Source organism: Tenrec ecaudatus, chromosome 4 (genome assembly GCF_050624435.1).
Source record: "Tenrec ecaudatus isolate mTenEca1 chromosome 4, mTenEca1.hap1, whole genome shotgun sequence".
NCBI lineage: Eukaryota > Metazoa > Chordata > Mammalia > Afrosoricida > Tenrecidae > Tenrec > Tenrec ecaudatus.
In genome coordinates this window covers 19,046,228-19,073,311 of record NC_134533.1, presented here as the reverse complement: position 1 = coordinate 19,073,311, position 27,084 = coordinate 19,046,228, and the positions used below count along the sequence as shown (strand labels likewise).

The 27,084-nt window shown below is 40.4% G+C and overlaps 1 protein-coding gene across 2 annotated transcripts; it reads left to right on the top strand.

The window, feature by feature from the left end:
- The first annotated feature begins 18,147 nt into the window (after window positions 1–18,147).
- LOC142446414 (olfactory receptor 8K3-like) lies at window positions 18,148–27,084 on the top strand. 2 transcript variants are annotated; one of them, XM_075548165.1, is made up of 2 exons: window positions 18,148–19,035; window positions 27,013–27,084. In XM_075548165.1, the coding sequence occupies exons 1-2, from the start codon at window positions 18,148–18,150 to the stop codon at window positions 27,082–27,084; spliced, it is 960 nt and encodes a 319-aa protein (XP_075404280.1). The 2 variants fall into 2 exon arrangements, with proteins under 2 accessions (XP_075404280.1, XP_075404281.1); XM_075548166.1 differs by lacking the exon at window positions 27,013–27,084 and having other exon boundaries at window positions 18,148–19,089.

Sequence of the window (27,084 nt, the reverse complement as noted above, 5' to 3'; positions counted from 1 at the left end):
TGACTGCTTTAAGACTTCAGTTTAGGATCTGATTCTACCACATTTATACTGATTTCTTCTGCTTATTGTTATTGATATAACAATTGGTAGAAATGATTCTTGGGGAATATGAAAATAGAAAGCTTGTAAGCCCACTTGCCTTCAGTGATTAATTTGAATCTTTAAATGGGTTTGGACATGCCTGCAAAAAATGCTCCGAACAGATAAGCACCACCCAGTGTCTTGAGTGTTCAAGACATTCAAAGGTGAAGAGACTTGCCTAGAGGGTTGATGACAGATTGAAGGAACAAAAGGAACCCCTTGTTTTCTTAATTTTGAACTAGTGGTTTGTGCCAGAAGCTGGGTGGAAAATTTGGAACCATGAAGAAACAGTTCTCTCTAGGACTGAACATTAAAGAAAGCCTGCGGGAAGTCTGCAATGCTTGTTAGGTGACCACCTGGATCCACATGTTGAGTAAAAGTGAGAGAAATGCAGCAATAAAGACGCAGATTTAATCTGGCAACTGACACACATGGATCTGCTTTACAGGAACTAGAGGAGAAGATGAGAGCAGGTTGACTACCCTGAAGTGCATGACCTAGCCCCGGGGGAATAGAGCTGTTGAGAATTTGTGACAGGGCTCATGGTCGAAAGCAGCCAATGGGCATCTTAGTGAGGTTAACTGAGGCAGCCCACATTCTGTTGACTGTTGAGCAGAACCCAAACAGATGAAAAGAAGTTTTTTGAGCCTGTAAACTTATACATATTGCTGCTAACTTTATGGATGGCCTGCCCTGATTTGACTTTGCTTATACATGCAGACTCACAAGGTTCCAAGTCGAATGAAGATTTTTCACATCAAGAACATGCTTGTCTCCTCAGAACACTGGGTTGATATAGGCTGGCAGCATAGAAATTGGACACCCAAAACGGGGCAGATAAAGGTATGAAGTGGCTGTCTTATAAACTTTCATAGGTGGGGGAATATGCTCAGAGGATTATCATGTAGTGTTCACTTCACTGAAATTGTTAGGCATAGTATATTTTTTGCTCATTTCTAGAATATTATGCTTAAATGAGCCTGGCACATATTGAATTGTATGTATTTTAGTTTTATCCTCTTAGATACAGATATGATTTTATTGTTTTGTTTAACAATTATATGGCTAAAGTGTTGTGTAAAAGTGTCCAGTTGAAAAGGGATGGTCTGTAGTAGTTAGATAATCTCCTGTCAACTTGAGAAAAGAGATGAAGTCTAGCCTATCAGTTAGGTCATTTCCAATGAGGCCTCTGTGTGGGCATGGTTTTCTTTAGGATTCTGGGAACTCCTGCTTCCTCCCTGGGGGTAGAACACACAACCCTGTCGTAAACATTCCTGTTGACAAACCACATGGAGTTTCACTGAGGAAGTCAGAACCCTGGAGGTGGAGAAGACACATGGAGACCCACGAGGAGACCCACGACAGCATTGAGATGCTTCCATTGCCACTGGATCTACAATACCTCCTAACCAGATTAACAAAAAATAGTATGTATGACGGCTGATTATGGAAGGAATTGTACAAATCTGCTTGATGTGACTGACCTATGGAATTATATGACACATGTATTAACTCCCAAGTTATTGCAAAGTAATAAAAGCATCATAGATCCAGAAATGGATTTTGGGCTTGCGCTAAATCCTAGTTCCAACTTAAGAACAATTATTTCTTACCAGATGGTTCTGCTTGATACACATCCTCAGGAAGGAAACGCAAAAGATGAGGGCACTGTAGCAAAATGTGGCAAAAATTTTAGATGGTGCTCGGGTATCAGATAAAAATAGCATCCGAACTCTTAAAGGCCTGTCTTCCAACAAGTGGCCATCTAAGTGAGATTTCAACTAAATTCATATAGAAGGACACTATCATCAGTCACTGAGGGATTGTAGTCCATATAATCCAAAGTCAAAGGAGGAATCGGTACTAGTGCCGAAATGGTGAGAATTCAGTGAGCAGCAGGTGATGGATGACAGTTGGAGCCCAAGGTTCCTTTGCAGAACTTCCTAGAAAATAAACTTCTGGATGGGAGGAAAGAGGCCCCGAAACAGAGCTCCTGAGAGAGGGGGATATATATTATCAAAGGCATGAAGCTGACCTAGAGAGTTAAAGAAACTTTGTCAGCAGTTACCACCTATGATGTGGTCTGGACCAGATCTGGTTTCCAAAATGTTCTACATTTTTGGTGTGTATTGTTTTGTTCGTTCATATTAGATTGTATCTCAGAGGTTTTACTTTTTTAAAAAACATAATTACCCTTTTGCATATCATTGTCACAAATCACCACATAATTAATGGCTTAAAACCATGCAAAGTGTTCTTTCACAGTCAGAAGCTTTGGAACTCCTAAATGGGTCTCATTGCTCTAAACCAACATGCCAGCTCATTATATTCCTTCTAATTTAGCAGATAAGGTTTCTTGTCTTTTTCATCTAGATATGGCACACACTTCATGGCTTGTGGTACCTTCCAGCTCACTATCACAACTGATTTTTATCTCTTTCTTAGATTTTCCTGTAATGCTTTTTGTTTGTTTGGTTGTTTTTTGTTACAAGTACTTTGATGATTACACTGGCTTGCCTTGAGAATACTTGAGCATATTAATAATATATTTACAGTTAATGGAAATTAGGTCTTGGACATCTTTGTGATTTTCTTAGTTATTATTACCGAGAAGAACTTCCCCTGTAGGTATTTAAGACTGCAAATCTTTATAGGAAGAGAAAAATCTTATCTTTTCCCTGTGGAGCAGCTGGTAGGTTTGAAATGCTGACCTGTAGTTAGCAGCCCAACTCATAAGCTACTACACCACTAAGGCTCCTTATAAGTGTGCACATATTGGGTGAAATACACATTAATCCCCTCAAGAACTTCAGCATAAGAAATGTTAGCTGATTTCTCAGATTCAGAAAAATACTGTGTGCCATTAAACACATTTAAAACTTTCCAGCTGGTAGCAAGGAATTGAAACACTTATTAATAATGTTCAAATAACAGAGTGTTTACTCTGGATTACATCTCAATGTAAATAAATGGAAAATCTTCAATAAATCACATGGTTATACACAGAGAAAAGACTAAAGTTGTCAGATAAAAGACTAAAGTTGTCAAGGATTTTATTTCACATGGATTCATAATCAACAACCATGGAAAAAGAATCAAGTGATATATTGTACTATGCAAACATTTGGCAAGGATCTCCTTAAAATGTTAGAAAACAAAGATGTCACTTTGATGACTAATGTGTGCTTGGTTCAAGTCCTGGAAAATAAATGATGAAAAAGGGAAAGGAATTAATGCCATTGAATTATAAAACTGTCAAAACAATATTAAACATACCACGAGCAAACAAATCTGTTTTGAAGGAAGTTCAGGTCGAATACTCTTTCAGAGGGATTAGTCTCACCTGATAACCTACCCAAAGTAATTCAGATGAAGTCTAACCATCCTTACCTCTAAGGAACATTCGGACTGAACTTCTTCGAAGACACAGCTGTCCTTTTGGCAGTCCAGTGTTAGACAATTAATTGTAAATTCCACCATTTGTCTAGCATTTTGTTGTATTTTGGCAGCTTCTGTGTTGCTGTGATCCCGAAGGCTATGTCACTGGTATTTCAAATACCAGCGGGGTCAGATAAAGCAAACAGGTTTCAGCAGAGCTTTCAGATTAAGAAAAGACTCCAAAAAAAGTATAGGGTGTAGCCACTGAAAATCCTGTGTATAACATCAGAACATTACTGTCAGGTATTAAATGATCATTGCTATTAATGTATTAATTAATTAAGACATAAATGACATGGATGTGGCCTCTGACTTATTCTGAATACTACAATAGAGAAGAGGAGAAAAAGGCTCATCAGCATCGATAGCAGCAGCTGTCAAAGGCTGATTTGCCCCACCCACTAACCACTCCTGACACCAACTGTCCCTCTCACAGCTCTTTTTAGCTGGTTTCATTACAATGACCACCCATAACTCACAGGCAATACTCACAATTGTGGGGTTTATTAAGAAATATTAACAGATAAGTTTCTTCTCCGCTATGTCCATAGACAGGCCTCTATCTGGTTTTGTTCTCTAAGTCACAGTCCACCGACCAAAGCCATGTGTGTACACTGTTACAAATGCATCTTTTAGGTCTACAAATAAATGCCCCAAAGGCATGCCATTTCACAATACTCCTGTCTGCAGGTAGTCAACTCTAGCTCCAGGAGTCATTAAGCTGAGCTCCCTCCTTGCACAAGCAAGTTACCTGCCTGAAGGCATTATGGTTTTCCTGCTCTGTGAGCCAGGAACTTCTTTGCTCCGTCTCTTCTTTTGGCTTTGGGTTCTGCTGCTACCATTCTTCTGCTACTCCGCTTGTGTCACAGCTGCCTTCGGAATTTTGAGCAGGGTTCTTGGGATCCTAAGAACACACTCCATGCCTGGATGCTCTCTCTTGCCAGTTGTAGTGCAAAGTTGTTTGCTCCTTAGGCAAAAGGGAGAGAACCATGAAAGAATGATGATGGCTCAGCCCTGGGAGCTGATGATGCAATGATCGTTTTCTCTGCCTGAAATAATAGACACTTGCCTCCTGTTCCCTGACTCGAGTTGTAGAAGGCAGCAGCCTGCAAACTTACCAGTGACTTCATGTTTTGGTCAACTTCTGGTTATCCCTTTTGTACATAGCCTTTGTCCTTACAGATCACACCCTCTTGAACCCCATCATTTTGTAAGATAAGAGTTGGTCTCCACATTATCTTACAGCTGGACATTTCTGTTCCTGTGATGACTCATTTTATACCCAGCAGGATGGGAATCATAATTAAGCCTGCTAATAACACACAACCGAATGCTATCAATGGTTTCCTCCACCATTTCTTACCCAGGGAGTCCTGGTTGGTGGCATAGTAGTTTCATGTTGTACTGCTAACAGCTACATCAGTAGTTTGAAAACACAAGCTGCTCCTCAGGAAACCGAAACAAAACAAACAGGCCTTTCTACTCCCATAAAGAGTTACAGTGTCAGAAACTCACAGAGGGCTCTCTACCCTTTCCTATTAGGTCACTATCAGTCAGCATTGATTCAATGGCAGTGAGTGTGACTTTGAGTTTGGTATGAGTTTGGACAATACCAGAAAATTGCCTCATGTTCTTCATAAAGCTATCTCTGGCCATTGCTTGAAAAAGTACACCATTAGCTCCTTCAATCAGGATGTTTTGGTCTGTTAGCTTTCCACATGGATGACCTGGGTGGTATACAATATCCCTATGACATTAGTGGTATTAGTGGTTGATTCATAAATTTAATAACAGCCATAGTCACTGATCTTTATTTGTATATGGGTATTATCTCAACCCCAATAGAATTGTACATCAGGATTAATCTTGAAATGTTGCTTTTGATGATGAATAACATTAATCTTCAAAATGTCATTCTCCACACAGTAGATGAGTTATTTGATACAACATGGCCTATTCCAGTTCATTTCAACAAACTGATGTCTAGGATTTCTATCTTCAATCATTCCATCTATTTTAGACAACTTCTAATAATTTTAGATTCACATTTCATAAATATCACATTCATATTAGTAATGGATGTTTGGAACATTTCTATATTCAGTACAGTATCAGAAAATTGCCTGCTATTATTCATAAAACTCTCTGTGGCCATTGTTTGAAAAAGTAAATAACTAGCTCCTTCAATCCAGACTGTTTAAGTCTGTTAGCTTTCCACGTGGGTGACCTGGTTGGTATACAAAATCTATATGACATAGCTTCTAGCATCAGAGAAGTTTGACAAACTGACAGAAAAGTTGTGGAAGCATTACATACATATTCATAATTTGTATTCTTTCAGTATCTTTGTAAGCAATGTGTGTCTAAATGATCTGGCTGTGTCATCAGATGTAATATTTGGAAGAAGCACCTGTGGAATATTCTGAATATTACAATGAGATGGTGAGTCAGAGTCCTGTGGAAAAATCTGCCTAGCCCAGATGCTCAGGTGGAGGCTAGTGAAAAATATTACCTTACTCAAACACAGAAAACAGAAAGACCATCTGGTTTTGGTTGCGATAATGAACAAAATTGTTGACATTCTTGCAGTTAAGCTAAGACCCCCCAGGGCACAAAAATATTCCCTCTTGCTAACTGTACCATCTACTTCTATTTCCTGCTTGATTGCTTGCTTAGCAATTTATGGAAATTTATGGAAAAGTCCCCATTGTGATTGATCCCTATATAATTTCCCTCCATTGCTTGGTCAGGGCAGGTTTCAGTTGCCTCTGCGAAGGAGTGTGAGGTCCATCAACCGGTAGGTAATAGACACTTAAAATTTAAATTGAACCTGGTGGTCTCCTGACTCAATGACACCGTAACATTTAGGAACGCATCCGGGATATGAACACCACTTGCAGGCCCCAGAGACCATCCCGGTCCCTCTGGGCCAGTGTAAGTTCCTTGAGATCTAGGGGAAGGCCTCTGAGAGATGTTCCTGGGCCCCAGATTTTCTGAAGGGAACCTAGAGATTGACCGGAAGGACTCTGGACAAACTGCACAATTTAATCCTTTGGAGTCAGTCACCTGGATAACCTCACCAGTGAAGTAATTTCTGTTTCTGAGGTGCCTTTTAGGGTAGACTGTTGGAAAACCAGACATAGCAGCACTTCCACAGTCAGGTCCAAGGGAGAGACATCTTCCTGGACCACTGGTAAATTGTCTTGACCAGGATTTGAGGGAAAGATTTTAAGTGAGTTGATGGAAATAGCACAGTGAGTCTATAACAGTCGAAATAATCCAGCCATAAGCCAAACCAAGCAAGTGGCTAAATTTTGGCTGTTGCTATGACTGAAGCTACATTTAAAGTTAACAAAGAAAGAAAATCCCAACCCTGGAGACAGGTGGGGGGTGGGAGAATGAGAAAGGCCACCTGACCTGGACTAGGAAAAAGCAGTGTGTGTATTGCAAGGTGGAAGGACATTGGAAGAACGAGCGCCTCCAGAAAAAGGCCAAAGAAAGGGTGCCAATACTTCTAGAGGACATCATCGAATGACAGGGCCACGACTCTATTACAAGTTGCCGCAGGAGCCCAGGGTCACACTAGAGGTTGGGGGCAAGCCTGTCAACTTCCTGGTAACACTGGGACCACTTGTTGCAGGAGCTTTGTTCCCTGGCTACCAAGTTTCCGCTAAAAAGGCCCAGTTGGGCTCCACCGGTAAGACTTACCCAGGCTATGTGCTGCGAGAGGGGCAGCAAGAACTCTCCAACCATCACCATTACATTGAAGTCATACTCCAGATCCCTCGACCAACCACTTAAAGGCAGATATGTGAGTTCCTGGGGACAGTGGACACTGTTGGCTATGGATTCACAATTTTGCGGAGACTGCAAAACCTCTCTATGTGTCCACTGGAGGGAAGGAACCGGAGTTAAAATGGACTCATATAATAGAGAAAGCCTTCTAACAACTAAAGCAAGCCCCTGTAAGGACTCTGGCACTTGTGCTTCCAGAGATGTCAAAGCCACTCCAGTTGTTTGTCATGGAGATAAAAGGCATTGCAAAAGGAGTATTAACCGAAGCCCTAGGACCCTGGAAAGAGACCTGTCGCCTACTTATCCAAGCACTGGACACCATAGCCTCTCGGTGGCCGCCACTGTCATGCTTGCTACAGAAGGCTAGAAGTTAACCCTCGGGCAAGACTTAACAAATAGTGGCCCCACATGCTGTGGAATCTCTTCTCCGGTGTCCACAGAGATGTGGGTTTCTCACCCATGAGTTTCCCAGTATCAGGTACTCCTCCTTGACCCTCCATGAATCCAATTCCCGAAAACTGCTGCCCTAAACCCAGCCACTTTGCTCTATGATTGTGTTCCAGAGGTGCCTGTTCATGACTGCCTAGACCAGTGGTTCTCAACCTGTGGATCATGACCCCTTTAGGGGCCGAACTCTCCTTTCACAGGGATGGCCTAAAACCATTGGAAAATATATTTCCGATGGTATTAGGAACTGAGACACCGCACCTCTATCTGTCTCTGGGAAGGTCTGCCAACATACAGATATGCCCACAAATGAGTACCCAACATGATGACATCATCACACCAACCCCATCACATACACCCCGTACAAATACAGGTGTATTCAATAGGATTGATGCCATAATGTACTTATGCAGACCAGTCACTCATGCGTAGAGAGCTGCTACTGTGTAGAAAGCAGCTACTCTGCTAAAAGCAGCTATTGTGTTGAAAGCAGCAGTATTGGAGGTAAAATGACACTTCATGAATTATAATTATTTGGTAAATGCTTTAATTAATGCTTTAATCACTATGTTTTAATTATGTCAAATTTGTAACAATGAAAATGCACCCTGCATATCAGATATTTACATTATGATGCATAACTGTAGCAAAATTACAATTATGAAGTAGCAACAAAAATAATTTTTTTTAACAATTTATTGGGGCTGATACAATTCTTTTCACAGTTCATACATATACATACATCAATTGTATAAAGCACATCTGTACAGTCTTTGCCCTAATCATTTTTTTCTCTTTTCTTCTTTTACATTTTATTAGGGACTCCAACAACTCTTACCACAATCCATACATATACATACATCAATTGTATAAAGCACATCCATACATTCCCTGCCCCAATCATTCTCAAGGCATTTGCTCTCCACTTAAGCCCCTTGCATCAGGTCCTCTTTTTTTTCCCCCCCTCCCTCCCCTTTCCCCCCTCCCTCATATGCCCTTGGTAATTTATACCTCGTTATTTTGTCATATCTTGCCCTATTCGGGGTCTCCCTTCCCCCCTTCTCTGCTGTCCCTCTCCCAGGGAAGAGGTCACATGTGGCTCCTTGTAATCAGTTCCCCCTTTCCAACCCACTCACCCTCCACTCTCCCAGCATCGTCCCTCACGCCCTTGGTCCTGAAGGTATCATCCACCCTGGATTCCCTGTACCTCCAACCCTCATATGTACCAGTGTACAGCCTCTGTCCTATCCAGCCCTGCAAGGTAGAATTCGGATCATGGTAGTTGGGGGGAGGAAGCATCCAGGATCTGGGGGAAAGCTGTGTTCTTCATCGATACTACCTCACACCCTAATTAACCCATCTCCTCTCCTAGGCCCCTCTATGAGGGGATCTCCATTGGCCGACACTTGGGCCTTGGGTCTCCACTCTGCACTTCCCCCTTCATTTAATATAATATATATATACACATACATATATACATATACACATATATACACATACATACACACACTTATATCTTTTTTTTTTTGCATGATGCCTTATATCTGGTCCCTTGGGCACCTCGTGATCGCACTGGCCGGTGTGCTTCTTCCATGTGGGCTTATTTGTTTCTGAGCGAGATGGCCGCTTGTTCACCTTCAAGCCTTTAAGACCCCTGACACTATCTCTTTTGATAGCCGGGCACCATCAGCTTTCTTCACCACATTTGCTTGTGCACCCATTTGTCTTCAGCGATCCTATCATGGAGGTGTGCAGTCAATGATATGATTTTTTGTTCTTTGATGCCTGGTAACTGATCCCTTTGGGACCACTCGATCACACAGGCTGGTGTGTTCTTCCATGTGGACTTTGCAACAAAAATAATTTTATGGTTGGGGGTCACCACAACATGTGGAACTGTACTAAAGAGTTGCAGTATTAGGAAGGTTGAGAACCACTGGCCTGGACATATTAAACTCCTTATCTATTCAGCACCAGAAAGGACCTAACAGATGCTCCACCGATCACAACAAATGTCACTCTGTTTACAGGCGGAAGCAGCTATCTGGCAAACGGCGAAAGGAAGGCAGATGCCGCTGTGTCATGGGTGACAGGTAATATGGGCCCAGTCACTCCTTTCAGGCACCTCTGTGCAAAGAGCTGAACTTGTTGCACTAAGGCATCCCTGAGATGAGGAAAGGGAAAGATTTTCAATAACTCTATGGGCAGCACGTAGGGCTTTGTGTTGGAACACATACATGGGGCCCTCTACCAAGAAAGGGGTCTCCTGGCGTAGGGAGGTAAGGAAATCAAAAATAAGGAAGAAATTGTGGCCCTGTTAGAAGCCATCTGGTTTCCCAGCAAGGTGGCTATAATGCATTGCACGGGGCACCAGACTTCAGAGGATCCTACTGCCAAAGGAAATAATTTAGCAGATATCACAATGTGAGAGGTAACCGTAAAACCAGTGGGGCCTTTGACAATTTTGTCCCTGCTATCCCCCAAGCCGTTACCCTCCCCAAAACACTATACAAGGGCAGAAAAAGAACGGACTGAGACTCTAAAAGGAACTCTAAATGAGCAAGGTTGGTACCTGCCTGCTAAATCAAAGACTTCCTCCTTGAAGCACTGGCCAGAAAACTGGTACATAATGTCCACCAGAGTACCCACCAGAGTACCCACTGGTACATAATGTCCACCAGGTACTAAGTTAATTGAAGTATTAATAAGATAACATTACATCCCCCAGTACATCATTATGCCCAAACCACTGTGGCATGCTGCCCTTCTTGTGGTTGGGGGAACCTGGCCCACACCTCCCTGCTGTACAGAGCAAGAGTCTAAAGACAGGGACCAGGGGAATTCTGATAAGTGGACATCATGGAAGTGGCACCTGGAAAATATGGATAAAAATACTTGCTACTCTTCGTGGACACTTTTTCTGATTGGACTGAACTTTCCCCTTCAAAATTTAAAACTGCCTTTGAGGTAGCAAAAAGGCTAATTTCAGAAATAGCCCTTTATTTTGGCTTGCCTCTAGCTCTGGGGTCCCACAATGGCCCAGCATTCATTGCCCAAATAACTCAACTAATAGCTGAAATTTTACATATCAAATGGAAATTGAATTGTGTATATAGGCCTCAGAGTTCAGTACAGGTAGAAAGAATGGACAGGACCTTAAGGGAAACTTTGAGCTTAAAATAGAGACTTGTGAGAATTGGGTGAATCTCCTATATTTTCACCCGGTAACAGCTCGGTGTATCCCTTATGCTTCTGGACTATCTCCTTTTGAAATAATGTTTGGTAGATCACCTCCCTTACTCCCTTGATTACAGGCTGAGCAAATAGACATAAATAATCGAACTGTTCTTAAACCCTATAGGCAATTCAGTCCATCTGGCAGAAGACAAATCATCTGGTGCAGAACTCATGGACTAAGACTGCTGCATCCGGTCAGACCCATAACCATCAGCCTGGTAATTGGGTCTGGATCAAATGAATAAACCCTGATGGTTTCGTACTTAGATGGACTGGACCATCACCTGTCATCTTGAACAAATCCACAGCCGTTAAGGTAGCAGGATGTCAACCGTGGATCCATTACACCCAGGTAAAGCCCGCTGCACAGGAACAAGTACTGGAGTGATCGGTGGTAAAGAAAACCTCAGACCCTCTAAAGTCACACTTTGCAGACTTTAATCCTCGTTGCTCTCATTGTACCCACTGTCACTACTTCGCTGGGCCATTACCCCACTCAGTTCTGCATACTGAAACAGGGCAGCTGATTACAGAGTGGAAGAGTTATATTCACACATCCACCCTCCAATTTGACCTACCCAACCTATTCCCTCTCGGCTGCTTGCCATTACTGGTGTGGGTTTGTCAAAATGAAGAGACCCTCCAACATATAGGTCAAGCCTCCAAGGTCAAGCCTCACTGTGAAGGTGCAAGACAATGGCATTGTGCAGCATGGGATGGTGTTACCCAGGCCTGGTGGGGCCCTGGAAGTGTAATCATTGGGTTGGACCTAGGCATAAAACTCCACAGAGAAATCAGTCTAGATTATAAGCAATTAGGGAACTGTAATCCTATTAGAATAGAAATCCTCAACCCTAAAACCCCTGCCTGGAAACCAGGAAAAAACTGGGGCCTCTGCATTGATGTAGCAGGAGACGACCTAGGAGATGCTTTCACTAGGAGACGTTTTCCAAAAACGGGTGGACCCTGGCGTGCCCAAGCCTATTGGTCCAAACCTTATACTAAACCCTGTCCTTGATTTTGGGGTCTTTCCCATGCTTGAACCCACTGGCTTACAAACAGGCATGTTTACACCCCAATAGTCGCCTGTCTCCCCTCTTACTCATCCTTGGTGACCCCTACTAAACACTCTAGATGCGGTATATAATTTTCTTAATCAAACTTGTCCTGCACAGGTGGCAGACTGTTGGCTACGTGTAAATCTTTCTTCCCCATAATATGTTGGAATAGGAACAAATGCATCTGAAGGTGAGGCACCCCATCAGATCCACCGACTTCCCATAAAATAGGCAAACCCCAGGTGTCTCGGGAGTCAAGAACTTAAGCTAACACTTAATTTTAATGCCTCTGTATACCAAAAATCATGTTCAGTACTTGAGCTTCTAAATGCTCTCAGAGAGGCCTCATTGTTAACTCTGGTAGTGGTTCTTGAAAGAACATGGTTCATGCGTATTACTGGACTCACACTATTTATAAACCCCATAATCTTTCATTTAGTCCACATCATTACCCAAGTATATTTTTACTCAGGAGAGGAGGGCATGAACACCTAAGTCTTATCAATGATCTTGCTCCAAGGGCCCCCATTTTGGTACCTTTGCTGGCTGGTCTGGGAGTGGCAGGTTCAGCAGCAATAGACACTGCTTTGTTAATAAGTGGACAAAGCAATTTAAAATCTTATCTCAGGAAGTTGACCTAGACCTTCAAGAACTAGAGACCCAAGTCGACCACTTAGAGTGCTCTCTGAACACACTGCCTGAATTTGTATTATAAAGCAGACGAGGACTAGACCTATTATTTTTAAAACAAGGGGTTCTGTGTATGACCCTAGGAGAACCCTGTTGCTTTTATGTAAACCATTCAGGAATTATAATAGATAGTTTAGCTCTAGTCCACCAGAGAATCCGGGAACTGGAAGAATTAAGGACCAAGGAAAATAACTGGCTTGCAGGCCTCTGTAATCGGTTCCCTTGGTTAGCTGCTCTGTGGACTGTCTTAGCAGGCCCACTAGTGCTTCTTGTTTTAGCATTAACTGTTGGACCCTGTAAAATTAACCAATTTTTAAGCGTAGGTTAGGTCTCAAATTCAGACAGTAAAACTCATGAGAATGTGAGCTCAGTATCAAAATAAATCCAGAAGAATCGGTGATTTGATACCCCATAAAACCAGTGGGGAATGAGATCGCCAGGCAAAGTCCAGTGGAAAAACTGCCTAGCCCAGATGGTCAAGCAGAGGCTAGTAGAAAATATTCCCTTACTCAAACACAGAAAACAGAAAGACCCTCTGGTTTCAGTTGCGATAATGGCATTCATGCATTAGATAAGACCTCTGTGCACAGAAATATTTTCTGCTTGCTAACTGTCACATCTGCTTCTGTTGCAAGCTTGCTTGCTTCAGCTAAAGGTATGGGAAATCCCCCGTTGTGATCGAACCCTATATAAACTCCCTCTGTTGTTTGGTCAGGCATTCTCCAGTTGCCTCTGCGAAGGAGCTGTCAGGTCAGTCACGGGCCGGTAATAAAGACTTCTAAAATTTGAACTGAACCTGGTGGTCTCCTGACTCGGTGACACTGTAACAGTTATTTATGGAAAAATTGATGCACATATTCAACCAATCAACTAAAAAACAAACTCACTGTCATTGAGTCAATTCTGACTCACAGTGACCCTACAGGACACAGTAGAACTGCCCATATGAATTTTTCAGACTAGCCTTTATGGGACTAGAAAGCCTCGTCTTTCTCCCTCAGAGCAGTTGGGGATTTAGAAAGCAGACCAGTGTATAACCTCTATGACGTCAGCACTCCTCGCTATTAATAGTATACCTGATCCAGGCCTTTGGGCATCCCCCACACAAAATAACTCATGACCTTTGAGTTGAATCGGACTCCTAGCAAAACAATGGGCCACAGTAGAATTGTTCCTTTGGGTTTCCAAGACTGTGTGTTTTTAAGGGATCAGAAAGCCTAATCTTGTGTGGTTGGTAGGTTTGAACTTCTGACTTTGCATTTAGCAGCCCATTGTGTCACCAGTGTATAGGCTATAAAAAATAACAAGGAAAGCAGGGGAATTGCATATAAAAGAATGTTTCCTCACGAGGGAAATCACAAGTATTCTGGATAATTAACAAAGGCCCAATGGCATTGCTTCCTCTTCTCAAATACTTTGGCATTAATGAACAAATTTACGTTCATGCTCCCAGAGGAGGAACCCCGCGAGAAACACTTTTAAATTCGTCACCCTGCATTCAGGGTAGAAATCACTTGTGGGAACAAGAACCTATTACTCATCTTAGGTGAGTAGATGACACTGATCTTAGTGACTCTCAAGGAGCTTTAGTGACTAAGCTTGCCTCTGGCTTCCATTTGCATTACAGTCAGGAGAATTGTCTCTAAAGTCACACTTATCAGCCATAATAGTGATCTCTTTTATGAACTATATTTTATGGAATAATTACAATGTTTTACTACTGTTGTTATGTTATTTGAGCTATGCAAAAACTTCATTTCTATTTTTTATGGATTTCTTGTTTATTCTGGAATTCTAAGCAAGGACCATTCTGATGGGGAGTAGGCACTCTTTGAAAGGTCCACCTTGAATTTTGTCAAAAGCAAGATACCGATGGTCAGGACAGGGTTAATGGTGCTAACGTGGGTTTTTGTCTCGATTACTATTAGTTTTCAGATGGGTGCTCCTGTCATATCCTGTTTTCAAGCAGGCACCTTTCTATTTGTGTCTAGGATGTGTCCTTGGTGGTTGCATAGAACAGCATCACACAGGGGACTGGCATTGTCCATTTAAACCTTAACCCTCCCCCACTCTGACCAGACTCTGATAAGAACTGGTTTAAGTATTTATTTAGTGGGTGATCCTAAGAAAGTGAACACAGGTAACCGGGAGTGTGAAACTGAGAAGGAAGAGACTGCATATATCAAAAGCAGATGATAGTTGTAAGCAACTTTGGCTTAGTCACTGGAGATACTGCCTTGCAACATTCCTCTTGCCGTTCTCCAAAGGCAGAATGGCCAGAGATGCTTTTATATGTATTCACTAATTCTTGTCACACATTGCTTGCAAGTTATTCATTAACATATTCAATGCCTGAAACTTCCACAACTGCTTGGCATGGCTTGAGCAAGCTCTCCAAGAACTGGCAAAAGCCCCTTAGGCAAAGAAGTTGTGATGGGAAACTGTCAGCTTACCAGCAAGTCTACCAGGACTACAGTCAGAGGTGGCCAAAAGCGAATGGGTTTTGAGAAGCAGATGTTTTTCCTCATGTTTCATTTGCAATAGAATGTCAAGGGTTCATGAGGGAGAAAGAGTGGAGAAGGGCAAAAATGAGGAACTGATATCAAGGGCTCAAGAAGAAAGAAACTGCTCTGAAAATGATAGAAACATACATACAAATGTGATTTGCACAATGGATGGATGTATGGATTGTGATAAGAGCTGTAAAAGCCCCCAATAAAATGACTTTTTTTTAAAAAAGAGAGAGGTAATGACAAACCAAAATAAAACATTAGACGTCTCACCGTAAGGTAATATACTTATCATATTGTAATAATAACGGGTATGGTCCCCCACTATTCTTGTATCACATTTTTAAGTATTTCCATATTTTGGTAAAGCATCTTCAAATAGACACTTCAGTGAAGGCAACAGTGAGCTTAAAATCAGCACAGTTAAAGGCTCGGGGAGGGCCAATCCTTGGAATAACTATAAAGTTGGTATTACCATTCAACTTTTAGTTTTATGGAACTTTTAATACCCTGTAAGTCCAGGCTTGAGTAATCATTTTCTCATGTGATTCAGTAGAGACTATTCTCAAACGGATCTCTTCTCCATGGCATATGTTTCTCCACTCAAACATGAGTAGGGAGAATCTTTTTCTGAAGGATGGAAACAGGTTAGAGACCTTCTCTTAGTCCCCTTCCCCAATAAGTGCCAGTTATGTGGCACAAGCACAATATAGGCCATGAATCTCAGTGTATACGATTTTTTCACAGGAGCTTGAGAAACTCACACAATTGTATTTAAGAAGCTCAGTTGTTGTTTTTTTTTTAGTCTTCATGTATCATAGCAAGCCACCTAAAAAATGTTAGGGGGTTGACATTGAATCTAAAAGATGGTGAGTACAATACTGGACGTCTTTTTCTAAAGAACCAAAATTTGGTATCTGTTTAATAGGATTTGTCAAAGGCTCTTTTAGTCAGATTCCAAAGATATAATTAAGAAAGGTTTATATTGATTTTATATCATTAACTGATAGCCCTCAAGTGCAGTGCTAGTATTTCCCCGTAGACATGATGCCGTCCGTCCTAAGCAATACTGGGTAGAAATATACAAGAGCTTATATACTTATTAAATATGTTGGATTAGAGGAATATGAATATTTGTATCTTTTGCTGTATATTTTAAGATAATTAGTCTGTATACATTCCTCTGCCATGTTAACTCACTCAAAGATTACAGGAGAACCTGACATATTTTTAGCCATGCAAAACTCTTTATTCTCTCTCTCTCTCTCTCTCTCCCTCCCTCCCTCCTTCTTCCCCTCCCTTTCTTGGATGGGAGTACAAGGCCCTCAATTTTTTACCAACCAATGTATCTGATCTCTTTTCAAAATTTCCTATTAAATTTAATTCTATTTGGAGTTGTGCATTTGCATCAGAGGATAACTTTGAGCTTCAGGTCCATCACCTAGTTACTAGTGCAGCTCTGGTCTTTATACTTCCATGAGATGAGAGTCAGACCTACTGCTTGATTTTTCTATTTCTCCCCATCAGAACCAGGGTGGAAAAATAAGGCTTTTGGTTCAGAAAGAGATCCCTGGACATGCTGTGAATTTCAGAGTGCCATGTCACAGCATGAATAGTAAAGGGTCTATTCAATAAATGGAACTGAATAATATTATTTTCACTAAGAAGGAAGATAAAAATGTACATTTATTTCACACCATATTTAAATTAATCACCGATTATTTCTTTAATAACCTAGATGGCTTCAGAGCGCTGTTAATTCCTAATAATAGGAATTGACAACAACAAAAGGAAGCTATAGGATAGAAAAGGTTTATAAAAACTACTCTTATGGGTTATGTCTTTCTTTAAATATATCACCGTTTTATAGCAAAACACATCAGACTTGGTCATTTTCCTTGCCTGATTGCTGCTAGTAAATGTTTCTTTAGAAATATAGGGTTGATCACAAGTAGAATTAAATGAAGATCTGTTAAATGGGTTAATAAGAGGGATTGAGGCTGCAGGGTCAGGGGCAAGGAGGGGAGAGCTGTAACCTTTTAATGTAATTCATTCTAAATTTAGGTGTTTTTTTAAGCTAAATATATGTATCTCAAAATTTAAAAATATAATATCAAACTTACCACTCCAGGACAAATTTATCTCATGTTCTTGTTAGAAGAGGAATAGAAGGAAAGGGGAGCCAGAGTGTGGGTTTCCATTAGCAGGTTTTATTAGAGTCAAGGACCGCACGAGCTGGGTGCTTAGAATGGAATGAGAGTAAAGGAGGCAGGGTGTGGGAAGACTGGAAGACAGAGTAGAGAGAGAATCGCTGGAAGTGAGAAAGGGAAGCGCTAGAGAGAGGAAGAGACAAAGGCCCGTGGGACCTCAGGAGAAGATGAAGAGCATCAGAGCGAGTGGACAGAGGAGTCCCGTGTTAATAAACTTTGGGGACAGATATAACTTATTCTGTCTAAAAGGAGCCCGTGCTTCCCCCTGATTGTCTGTGGCACCAGTGGACCAGTGAAGAGAGGGCGGAAGCTTCTCTGAGACATCTTGAGAAGGAGAGATGTCAAGTTATGCTCTGCGGTTACAGATGCTGCCTATGGCTCAGAACGGTAACGTTACTGCTGGACCCGTTAGCTCTATTGCTAAAAGACTAAATATCTTGCTATGAAAAGCAGACTATGGCATTAAAATACAAAGGTTATAGTATTTCTGAAACAACCTTTCATGTTTTCTAAATCTAGTTCCAGGTGCAATGACACTGGTGGGTCTTATTTAAAGATTTCTTTTGAAAATTTATTTCACGTTTGATGCCTTTGCTACTAATATTTTATCAGGTTGTACTTTGTGAAACATAACGATCCCCACGATGGCTCTTTCCACAGTAAGTTTCCTTGGCAGCCCGAATGGATAAACAAAATCTAACCGTGGTAAAGGAATTCATTCTGACGGGGATCACAGACCGCCCTGAGCTCCAGGCTCCCTTCTTCGTGCTGTTTCTCATCATCTACATGATCTCTGTGGTGGGCAACGTGGGCATGATCGTCCTCACCCAGATAGACTCCAGGTTACAAACACCCATGTATTTTTTTCTCAGGCATCTGGCTTTTATTGACCTTGGCTATTCAACTGCCGTGGGACCCAAAATGTTGGTGAATTTTGTGGTGCAGAAAAATACGATCCCCTATAATTGGTGTGCTACCCAGCTTGCTTTCTTCATAATGTTCATCATCAGTGAGCTTTTTGTTCTGTCAGCAATGGCCTATGACCGCTATGTGGCCATCTGCAACCCTCTGCTCTACACAGTCATCATGTCTGAAAGAGTATGCTGGGGCCTGGTGATTGTTCCCTATCTCTACAGTGCCTTTACTTCTCTTTTGACCACCATCAAGATTTTTATTTCCTCCTTCTGTGGTTACAATGTCATCAGTCATTTCTACTGTGACAGCCTTCCCTTGTTAGAATTGCTATGCTCCAGCACACGTGACGTTGAACTGATAGTCCTGATCTTCTCAGCATTCAATTTGGTTTCCTCTCTGTTTATAGTCCTTGTGTCCTACATGCTGATCCTTGCAGCCATCCTCAAGATGAAATCTGCAGAGGGCAGATACAAGACTTTCTCCACGTGTGGCTCTCATTTGATAGTAGTGATTGTGTTATATGGGACTCTGTCCTTCATGTATGTGCAGCCCAAATCCAGCCATTCCTTCGATAACGATAAAATGGCCTCTGTATTTTACACAATTGTAATACCTATGCTGAATCCCCTAATCTACAGTTTGAGGAACAAAGAGGTGAAAGGTGCCTTGCACAGAATATGGAAATCTCTGTGCAAAATTCCTACTTAAAGTTTAAAGTACATGCATACTCAATGAATAAAGTCATAGACAGTTGTTTATTCTAGAAGGAAATCCTTAAAAGATCTGGGAAACTGGAAAATGTGTCTTGTTTTCAACGAAAATAAGAAACTGATAGATGTTCCAGTACTGACTATTCTTCTGCTTTCTTTTTAGTATGAATTTTGGTCTTGTTCTCAAGTTCAATACAAGTGCCTAAAGGCCAGATCTCTGTCCTTGTATTGCCAAATATGCATATGACCATTAAAGAGAACCTTTTATATACATCTCCCACTAGCACTCTTTTTTAATGCTTGTGGTAAATATATTTTATGTGTATATACATATATATGTGTATATCTATATTTTTTCAATGAAGTGCATACAATTTAAACCAAAGGTCTCAGTGTAATGGTAGACTGACATAGAACATAATGGATGCTTCTACCTGAACTAAGCACAGCAATGCATACTATTTAAATTTTTAAAAATAACTCACTGTTAGAAAGTATAAGATGTCTCTACTTTGTTAAAGAATACATAATTTGAGAGATATGTATATCATGACCATGGGTTGATTGGAAGGCATAAAGGTATACAGATATCAAGATTGCACTTTAGGTTTAATGCACTCAAAATACAAATTTCAATACATATGTGTGTTTGTCTATACATATGACTAGATATGAAGAGGCTTCAAAGTTCTTGAACAAATTCCATTATTTCTTAAAATTTAATTTTCCATGAATTTTTAGAAATCCTGTGTGTGTGTGTGTGTGTGTGTGTGTGTATGTATGTGTAGTTATTTCCAAGTTTGCATGGAAATGCAAGATAGCTAGGGTAACCACAGAACTATCTCAGGAGAAAGAATTTTGGGTGGATCCAGTAACAGATTTTGAATATGCTATATAAATGTATATGTGTTCATTCACAAAACTACATTATTTAGAAAGTCTCCCATTAGCATACACATGGCAGATAGATAAACAAAACAAAACACAGAGAAAATAAAATCCACAAACAGACACACCCCTATAGTTTTGTTTGATTTTAAAGAAAATCTTCTCTATAATTCAATAAGGAAATAATGGTCTTTCAGTGTTTGACATAGATCAAGTAGCTTTCCTATGTAAAATAATAAACTTTAGTTACTCTATCATATATAAAAGTTAATTGAAATAGATTATAAGTATAAATGTGAATATCATAACCACTTTAATTTCTGAAGAAAATTAAAATGGTAGCCTCATGATCTTGAGATAAACATTAGTAAATAAAATACAAAAATTAATAACACTAAAATATATATATAACATATTATTCTACTTAAAATTTTCCATTTATAAAGGTATATCTGAACGTATGTACCCAAATGAATTGACATTGTTAATATGCAGCCCCCTCACCCCAAAATTAATATGCTAATGGACCAATCTAATGTAATAATAGGAAAACAACCTGAAGATATACTTCATGAAAGATATGATAATAACTAATAGTTGGATATATTATAAGAAAGATCCCAAATGAATCAGTGCATTTGAATTATGGCACCAGCAAAGAATATTGAAAGGGCTAAGTACTCCCAAAAGAACAAACAAATCATTTTCAGAAGTATAGCCAGAATTATCCTAAGAGGGACATATTGTGAGACTTCCTCTCACACACCTTGGATATATTGTCTGGAAAACCAGTACCTGGAAAATGGCATCACGCTTATAAAGTAAAGGGGAAGCCCAAAAGGGAAGGCCTTCATCAAGATGGATTGATACAGTGACTACAGCAATGGGCGCAAACAAGAGAACAATTGGGAAGGTAACAGGACTGGATAGTATTTTGTTATGTTGTCTATAGAGTCTCTATTCGTCAGGACTGACTCTTTGGTACCTCAAAATAACAGCTATAATCCATGATGGAATTTAGGATACTAGAGTCCTCATGATCATGAGTAATATCCTGACTGCCACAGGTATCTGAGCCAATCTTGTAAGCTTTTCTATCTAGAATATGGTGTACCTATCCTGATGATAAGATCCCTGGTGGTGTAGTGGTTACCCATTGGGCTGCGATTCAAATGGGGAACCACTAACAGCTCGGGGAGAAAGACTGTCTTTGTAGACCCTTGAGAAGTTACAGTCTCAGAAAAACACAGGGTGTCCCTATGAGTCAGCATTGGCTCGATGGCAGTAGAGCTGGTTTGGGGTTATCCTGATGATGGCGCCTTTCCTGCCTTTGCTAACCTACCTGCAATTGTGATGTATTGACATGGCAGCAATCATGCTTTTGTGATAGTTTCTCTTGCACTTCGGGTTCCATTTAAGTGAGCATATCTCTGTGAGTCCTGGGGCATCTTCACAGTCTCCTACTCACATGATGTCTTTGTTTTATCTTCATTCTGTTTAAGACTTCATGAAAGTGTCTTTACATATTATGTTTGAACGTAGGTCTATTATCTCCCTTTCAACAGTATGTTTTGATTATGTTATACTCTTTCCAATTTGATTTTGCTTCCTTGCTTTCTTCCTGTGAGGAGATGATTTCTATTGATCTATCTTCAAGTTCACTGACTTTTCTTGCCTGCTCAAAACTGCTGTTGAAAATTTTTAGATAATTTTATAATGCATATTATTGTACATTTTTGCATATAATTTTCTATTTTTAAACACTTGGATAGCTGCAGAGATATTTTCTCTCTGTGTGTCATTAATTTCTAGTTCGGTCTTGGAACTCCAGTTGTGCACAGTACTTATGCAATTTGTGCGGTCTTGGTTTCAACATACAAAAAAATAGTTTTATTTACTGTACCATCAACATTTAGAGGCAATAATTATGTGAGAAGTATATATGGATCTTATATAGATAAATGCATTCAGTAGTTATCTCACCCAAGCATCCTGGATAATTACATAAGACCTACTGCATTATTTTTTGTTCTTAAGTACTTTAGAAATAATGAAAAAATTTGCATTATAAATTTCTGGGGATTATTTCAAAGGAGAGAAACACTCATAAATATTTTGTCTCAATGAAGTCAGACAAGTAATCAGTTGAGAAAGCAAGAATACATTCCTGCCCTTGGGTGAGAATGACACCAATCTGATGAATATCAAGTTAGGTCTACTGATGATTTTCTCATTCAAAAAATCCTTCATTTATTTCAAAATAGAAATGAAATTCTTTCGTTTTATACCAATCACATATATTTTAATAAGTGAATTGGAAAAATGCTAACTAAATAGATGTGAAATATAGTCTCAGCTATAATAGTATCTTCAATCACCTTTATAAAATGTTTGTGACAGGATTGCTTTCCCATCACAACCATTCTTCAAGGACAGAAAGGGCTATTAGAATTTCCTTGAGAAACCATGCCTCATCTACCTTATAGCTCTGATCTTAACCCTTCAGGCTTCATTGTGATCTGAAAGCACAAAGAACAGTTTAAAAGAACACAATTAGCATCACTTGAGTTCGTCCAGGTGCCCATTTTGATGTGGTGTAAATCAAAGAATTATTACGGTAAGAGTTGGAGAGACGGAAGGAAACAGCAACTCCTGAAGGGGATAGATTTAAACGGAAAATATATCACGAAACTTTAGATTCACGTTTTGTGTTTAATAAAGGTTTCTATGATTTTTAGCAATACTTTTATAAATCCTTTCATAAGTGAATTGGATTGTGTGTGTATCAATTGTGTGTGTTTCTTAGTATTCACCAAATAATGTAAAATTCACAAGAAATAGAATTTTAGTAATGAATCTCTTAGAGAAAATTATTTGAAATAGTCTAATCAATTAACACTATGAAATAAAGTGATATCTAGAACAACTGGTTTGGACTATTTCTCACAAAGAGTGACATTTTTGACATGTAGTTAAGTTTCCTCCTAGAAGGATGGTTTTCAAGAGCAAGAACTTACATACTCAGGATTCCCATTGAATTTTTTGTGTTGAAAAACAGTATTGAATTAACTCGAAGACCTAAATGTGCTAGAAAAATCTTGTGCCTCTTTAAAAGTTCACTTTACTTAGATCAAAAGAGAACAAACAAAACACTAATGGTGCTGTGAGTTAGGTGTTGGGCTTCTAATTATATGGTTGGCTGTTTGAAACCACAAGTCTAGGAAACCCTGTAAATGATCACTCTAAGTCCAAATTTTCATTGGGAAGAAATTTGTTTTAGATTATGAGTTAAAATCTGGCTTCAGGAGAATATAGACTTGGATGGACTAAAAATGGCCTCTCTTTGTTTTTGTAATTTGTTTTTCATTATTGTTAAGTTAGACAGGGTCCCTAGAGAAACAAAACCAGAATGATAGTAATTGTGTATATGTATGTATCTATTTATATAGATATATATAACATGAGAAATAAACAATCCATAAAGCAGTTCAAATGACTCAGTGCAACTGACTCCTGTGAGACAGCTTGGAGAAACTGGCAATCCTTCGAGTCTTGAGGGTCGTCAGGTAGTCCTATATAGAGAAATTCAGATTGTTTGGCCACAGGCAGCAAACAGCAAGGCAGGCAGGTCACCAACAGTCAGCCAGATGACAGGGTCCAACAGTCTCCAGCTCAAGAGATGCAAATTCCAATGGTGTGGCAAAGCAGGTCTTGAAGGAACCTCAAATTACAGCGACACAGTCCATGGGTTAGGTGACCCACAAGTAGTGTAGCTTGCAAATTGAGGCACAGAACAAGCAAGGCAGCCATACACTGGTCTGATGATCAAAGGGCAAGAGAAAAGAGGTGAGGCTTGCTGAGCCATTTATCTCTCTGTCCTTCAATTATTCCCACATATGTTCATTGGCCACATTGGTACAATAAACGTTATCTATCTCAATTGCGCAGCAATATGTTTTGGTCATACTCTCTTATAAATAACTTCAGCAGGTCAAAATAGGGTGAACCAAACCAAAATCAATTCCAAAGCCATTGAGTTGATTCTGGTTCATAGAGACCCTATGGGACAGAACAGAACTGTTCCTTAAGGTTTCGGAGAATGTAAGCATTACTGGAATCTTGAGTTGGCAGCCCCATGCTTAGCCCACAGTGCCACCAGGGTGTTACTTCATTCAGTGACAGGGAAGGCAAAAAAGAAGGAGGAGGAGAAGAAATAACGGGAGGAAGAAGAAAAAGAGGAGAAGGAGGAGAAAGAGAAAATTCTTTTTTTTTCCTTTTAACCTTCCTCCAGAGGCCATAAAGTAAACAAAACAAACAACAGAGGTCTGAGGGGCCGGCCCCAATCCCAACTCTGTGGACACCTGCCCCTGCCCACAGAAGAATTTATTTCAGAGGACAGCACTGAATCTGCAGCTCAGGGAGAGGGACATGTCTGATCAGAGCACACAGGAGCAAATGAAGGGGGAGAGAGAGAGAGTGGAGCTCAGCCTGACCCACGAAGCCTTGAGGACGATATTACCACTCAGGGCAGCCAATCCACAGAGAAGACCATATGGCCGGCCCCACTGTGAGACACGACATCCCTCACTGACCCATAGCCCTACAGGGGACAACACTGGAGACACAGTGTGGGAATTCCGCCTGATCGGATCCAACCACACTGAGGCAAAATACTAAGGGTGTGGAGCAGAACACCAAGGGGAACAGGGCTATGAAGTCCCCAGGGAATACCAAAAATAGACTTTGGAGCCAGGGCTTGGCGCCCCATCAAACTCTACCAGAAAACACTCCAGAAAACAAAAGGCCAACAAATAGTCTTTGAACTAACTATGAGCTTTTCGTTTTTGTTGTTGTTCTGGTTTTTTTTTTCTGTCATTGGCCTTTTGTTGTTGTTTTGTTTTCTTTTATTGCTTGGGTTTGCTGTCTTGTTTTTGTGCCTGTTATCTCCGCAGGTCTGTCTAAATAAGAAAGGCTGGATGAACAATTGGAAGAGGAAACAATGGGTTTAACAGTTCCAGGGGGAAGTGGGGGGAAAAGAAACTGGTGTTAATAAACCCAGGGACAAGGGAACAAGAAGTGATCCAAATTGGTGGTGAGGAGGGTGTATGACCTGACAGGGCATAACCAAGGCTCATGTAACCGAGAGGAATTACTGAAACCTAAATGAAGGTTGAACATGATAGTGGGACAAGAGGAAAGTCAAATGAAATAGAGGAAAGAGCTAGGAGGCAAAGGGCATTTATAGAGGTCTAAATAAAGGCATGTATATATGTAAATATATTTTATATATTTATATATGAGTATGGGGAAATAGATCTACATGCATATATGTATAGGTTAAGTATTAAGGTAGCAGATGGACATTCAGCCTTCACTCAAGTACTCTCTCAATGCAAGAATACTTTGTTCTATTAAACTGGCATTCCATGATTACACAATCGCTGAAGACCAAGTGGGTACATAAGCAAGATGTGGGGAAGAAAGTTGATATTCCTGCTATCAGCTGATATCCCAGCTATCAAAAGAGATAACATCTGGGGTCTTGAAGCCTTGAAGGTAAACAAGCAACCATCTAGCTGAGAAGCAACAAAGCCCACATGGAAGAAGCACACCAGCCTGTGTGATCACAAGGTGCTGAAGGGATCAGTTATCAGGCATCAAAGAACAAATAATCATATAATTGTGAATGAGGGGGAGTGCAGAGTGTGTACCCAAAGCCCATCTGTAAGCAAATGGACATAACCTTACAGAAGGGTGGTGGGGAGGAGATGAGCCAGTCAAGGTGCAGTGTAGCAATGATGAAACATAACAACTTTCCTCTAGTTCCTAAATGCTTCCCACCCACACCTACCCCATTCCACTATTATGATCCCAATTATACCTTAGAAATCTGACTAGACCAGAGATAGGAACTGGAAACACAGGGAATCCGGGATGGATAATCCCTTGAGGACCAGTGGTGAGCATGGCTATACTGGGAGGGTGGAGGGAGGATGGGGTAGAAATTGGGGAACCAATTACAAGGATATGCATATAACCTCCCTGGGAGCCAGACAACAGAAAAGTGGGTGAAAGGAGACATTGGACAGTGTAAGATATGACAAAATAATAATTTACAAATTATCAAGGGTTCATGAAGGAGGGGGGAGCGGGAGGGAGAGGGAAAATGAGGGCTGATGCCAGGGGCTTAAGTGGAGAGCAAATATTTTGAGAATGATGGGCAATGAATGTGCAAATGTGCTTTTCACATTGGATGTATGCATGGATTGTGCTTGGAGTTGTATGAGCCCCCAATAAAATGATCAAAAACCAAAACACAAAACTTTACTGTCATCCAGTTGATTTCAACTCATGGCAACCCTATAGGACAGGATGACACTGACCTATGGGTTTCTGGGACTGTGAATTTTTGTTTTTTTAATTTTATATTGGGGGCTCGTGCAACTCTTATCACAATCCATACATACATCCATTGTGTCAAACACATTTATACATTTGTTTCCATTTTCTAAACATTTGCTTTCTACTTGAGCCCTTGGTATCAGTGCCTCATTTTTTCACAATCCTCTTCATCCCCCTCCCTCATAAACCCTTCATAATTTATAAATTATTATTATTTTGTCATGCATAACACTGTCCAACATCTCCCTTCACCCACTTTTCTTTTGTCCATCCCCCAGGGAGTGGATTATATGTAGATCCTTGTAATTGTTTTCCCCTTTCTACCTCACCTTCCCTCTACCTTCCCGGTATCGCCACTCACACCACTGCTCCTTAAGGGATCATCTTCCCTGGATTCCCTGTGTTTCCACTTCCTATCTGTACCAGTGTCCATCCTCTAGTCTATCTGGATTTGTAAGGTAGAATTGGAATCATGATAGTGGGAGGCAGGAAACATTTAGGGACTCTATTATTCATGTATGTGTGTTCCAAATCTTGTTATTCTTTTGATACCGATAAAATTGCCTCTCTTTTACATCCTAGTAAAACCTATGCTAAATCCCATGATCTATATAGTTTGAGGAACAAAGAGGTAAAGCATGCTGTACATAGAACCTGGAAAATGTGTTCAAATGTTCTACATAAAATGAATTGTATAATATAA

Coding starts and splice junctions, on each gene's coding strand:
- LOC142446414 (XM_075548165.1), top strand. CDS start 18,148: ATGGATAAACAAAATCTAACCGTGGTAAAGGAATTCATTCTGACGGGG. Junction 19,036..27,012: donor ACAGTTTGAGGAACAAAGAG/GTGAAAGGTGCC, acceptor AGGAACAAAGAG/GTAAAGCATGCTGTACATAG.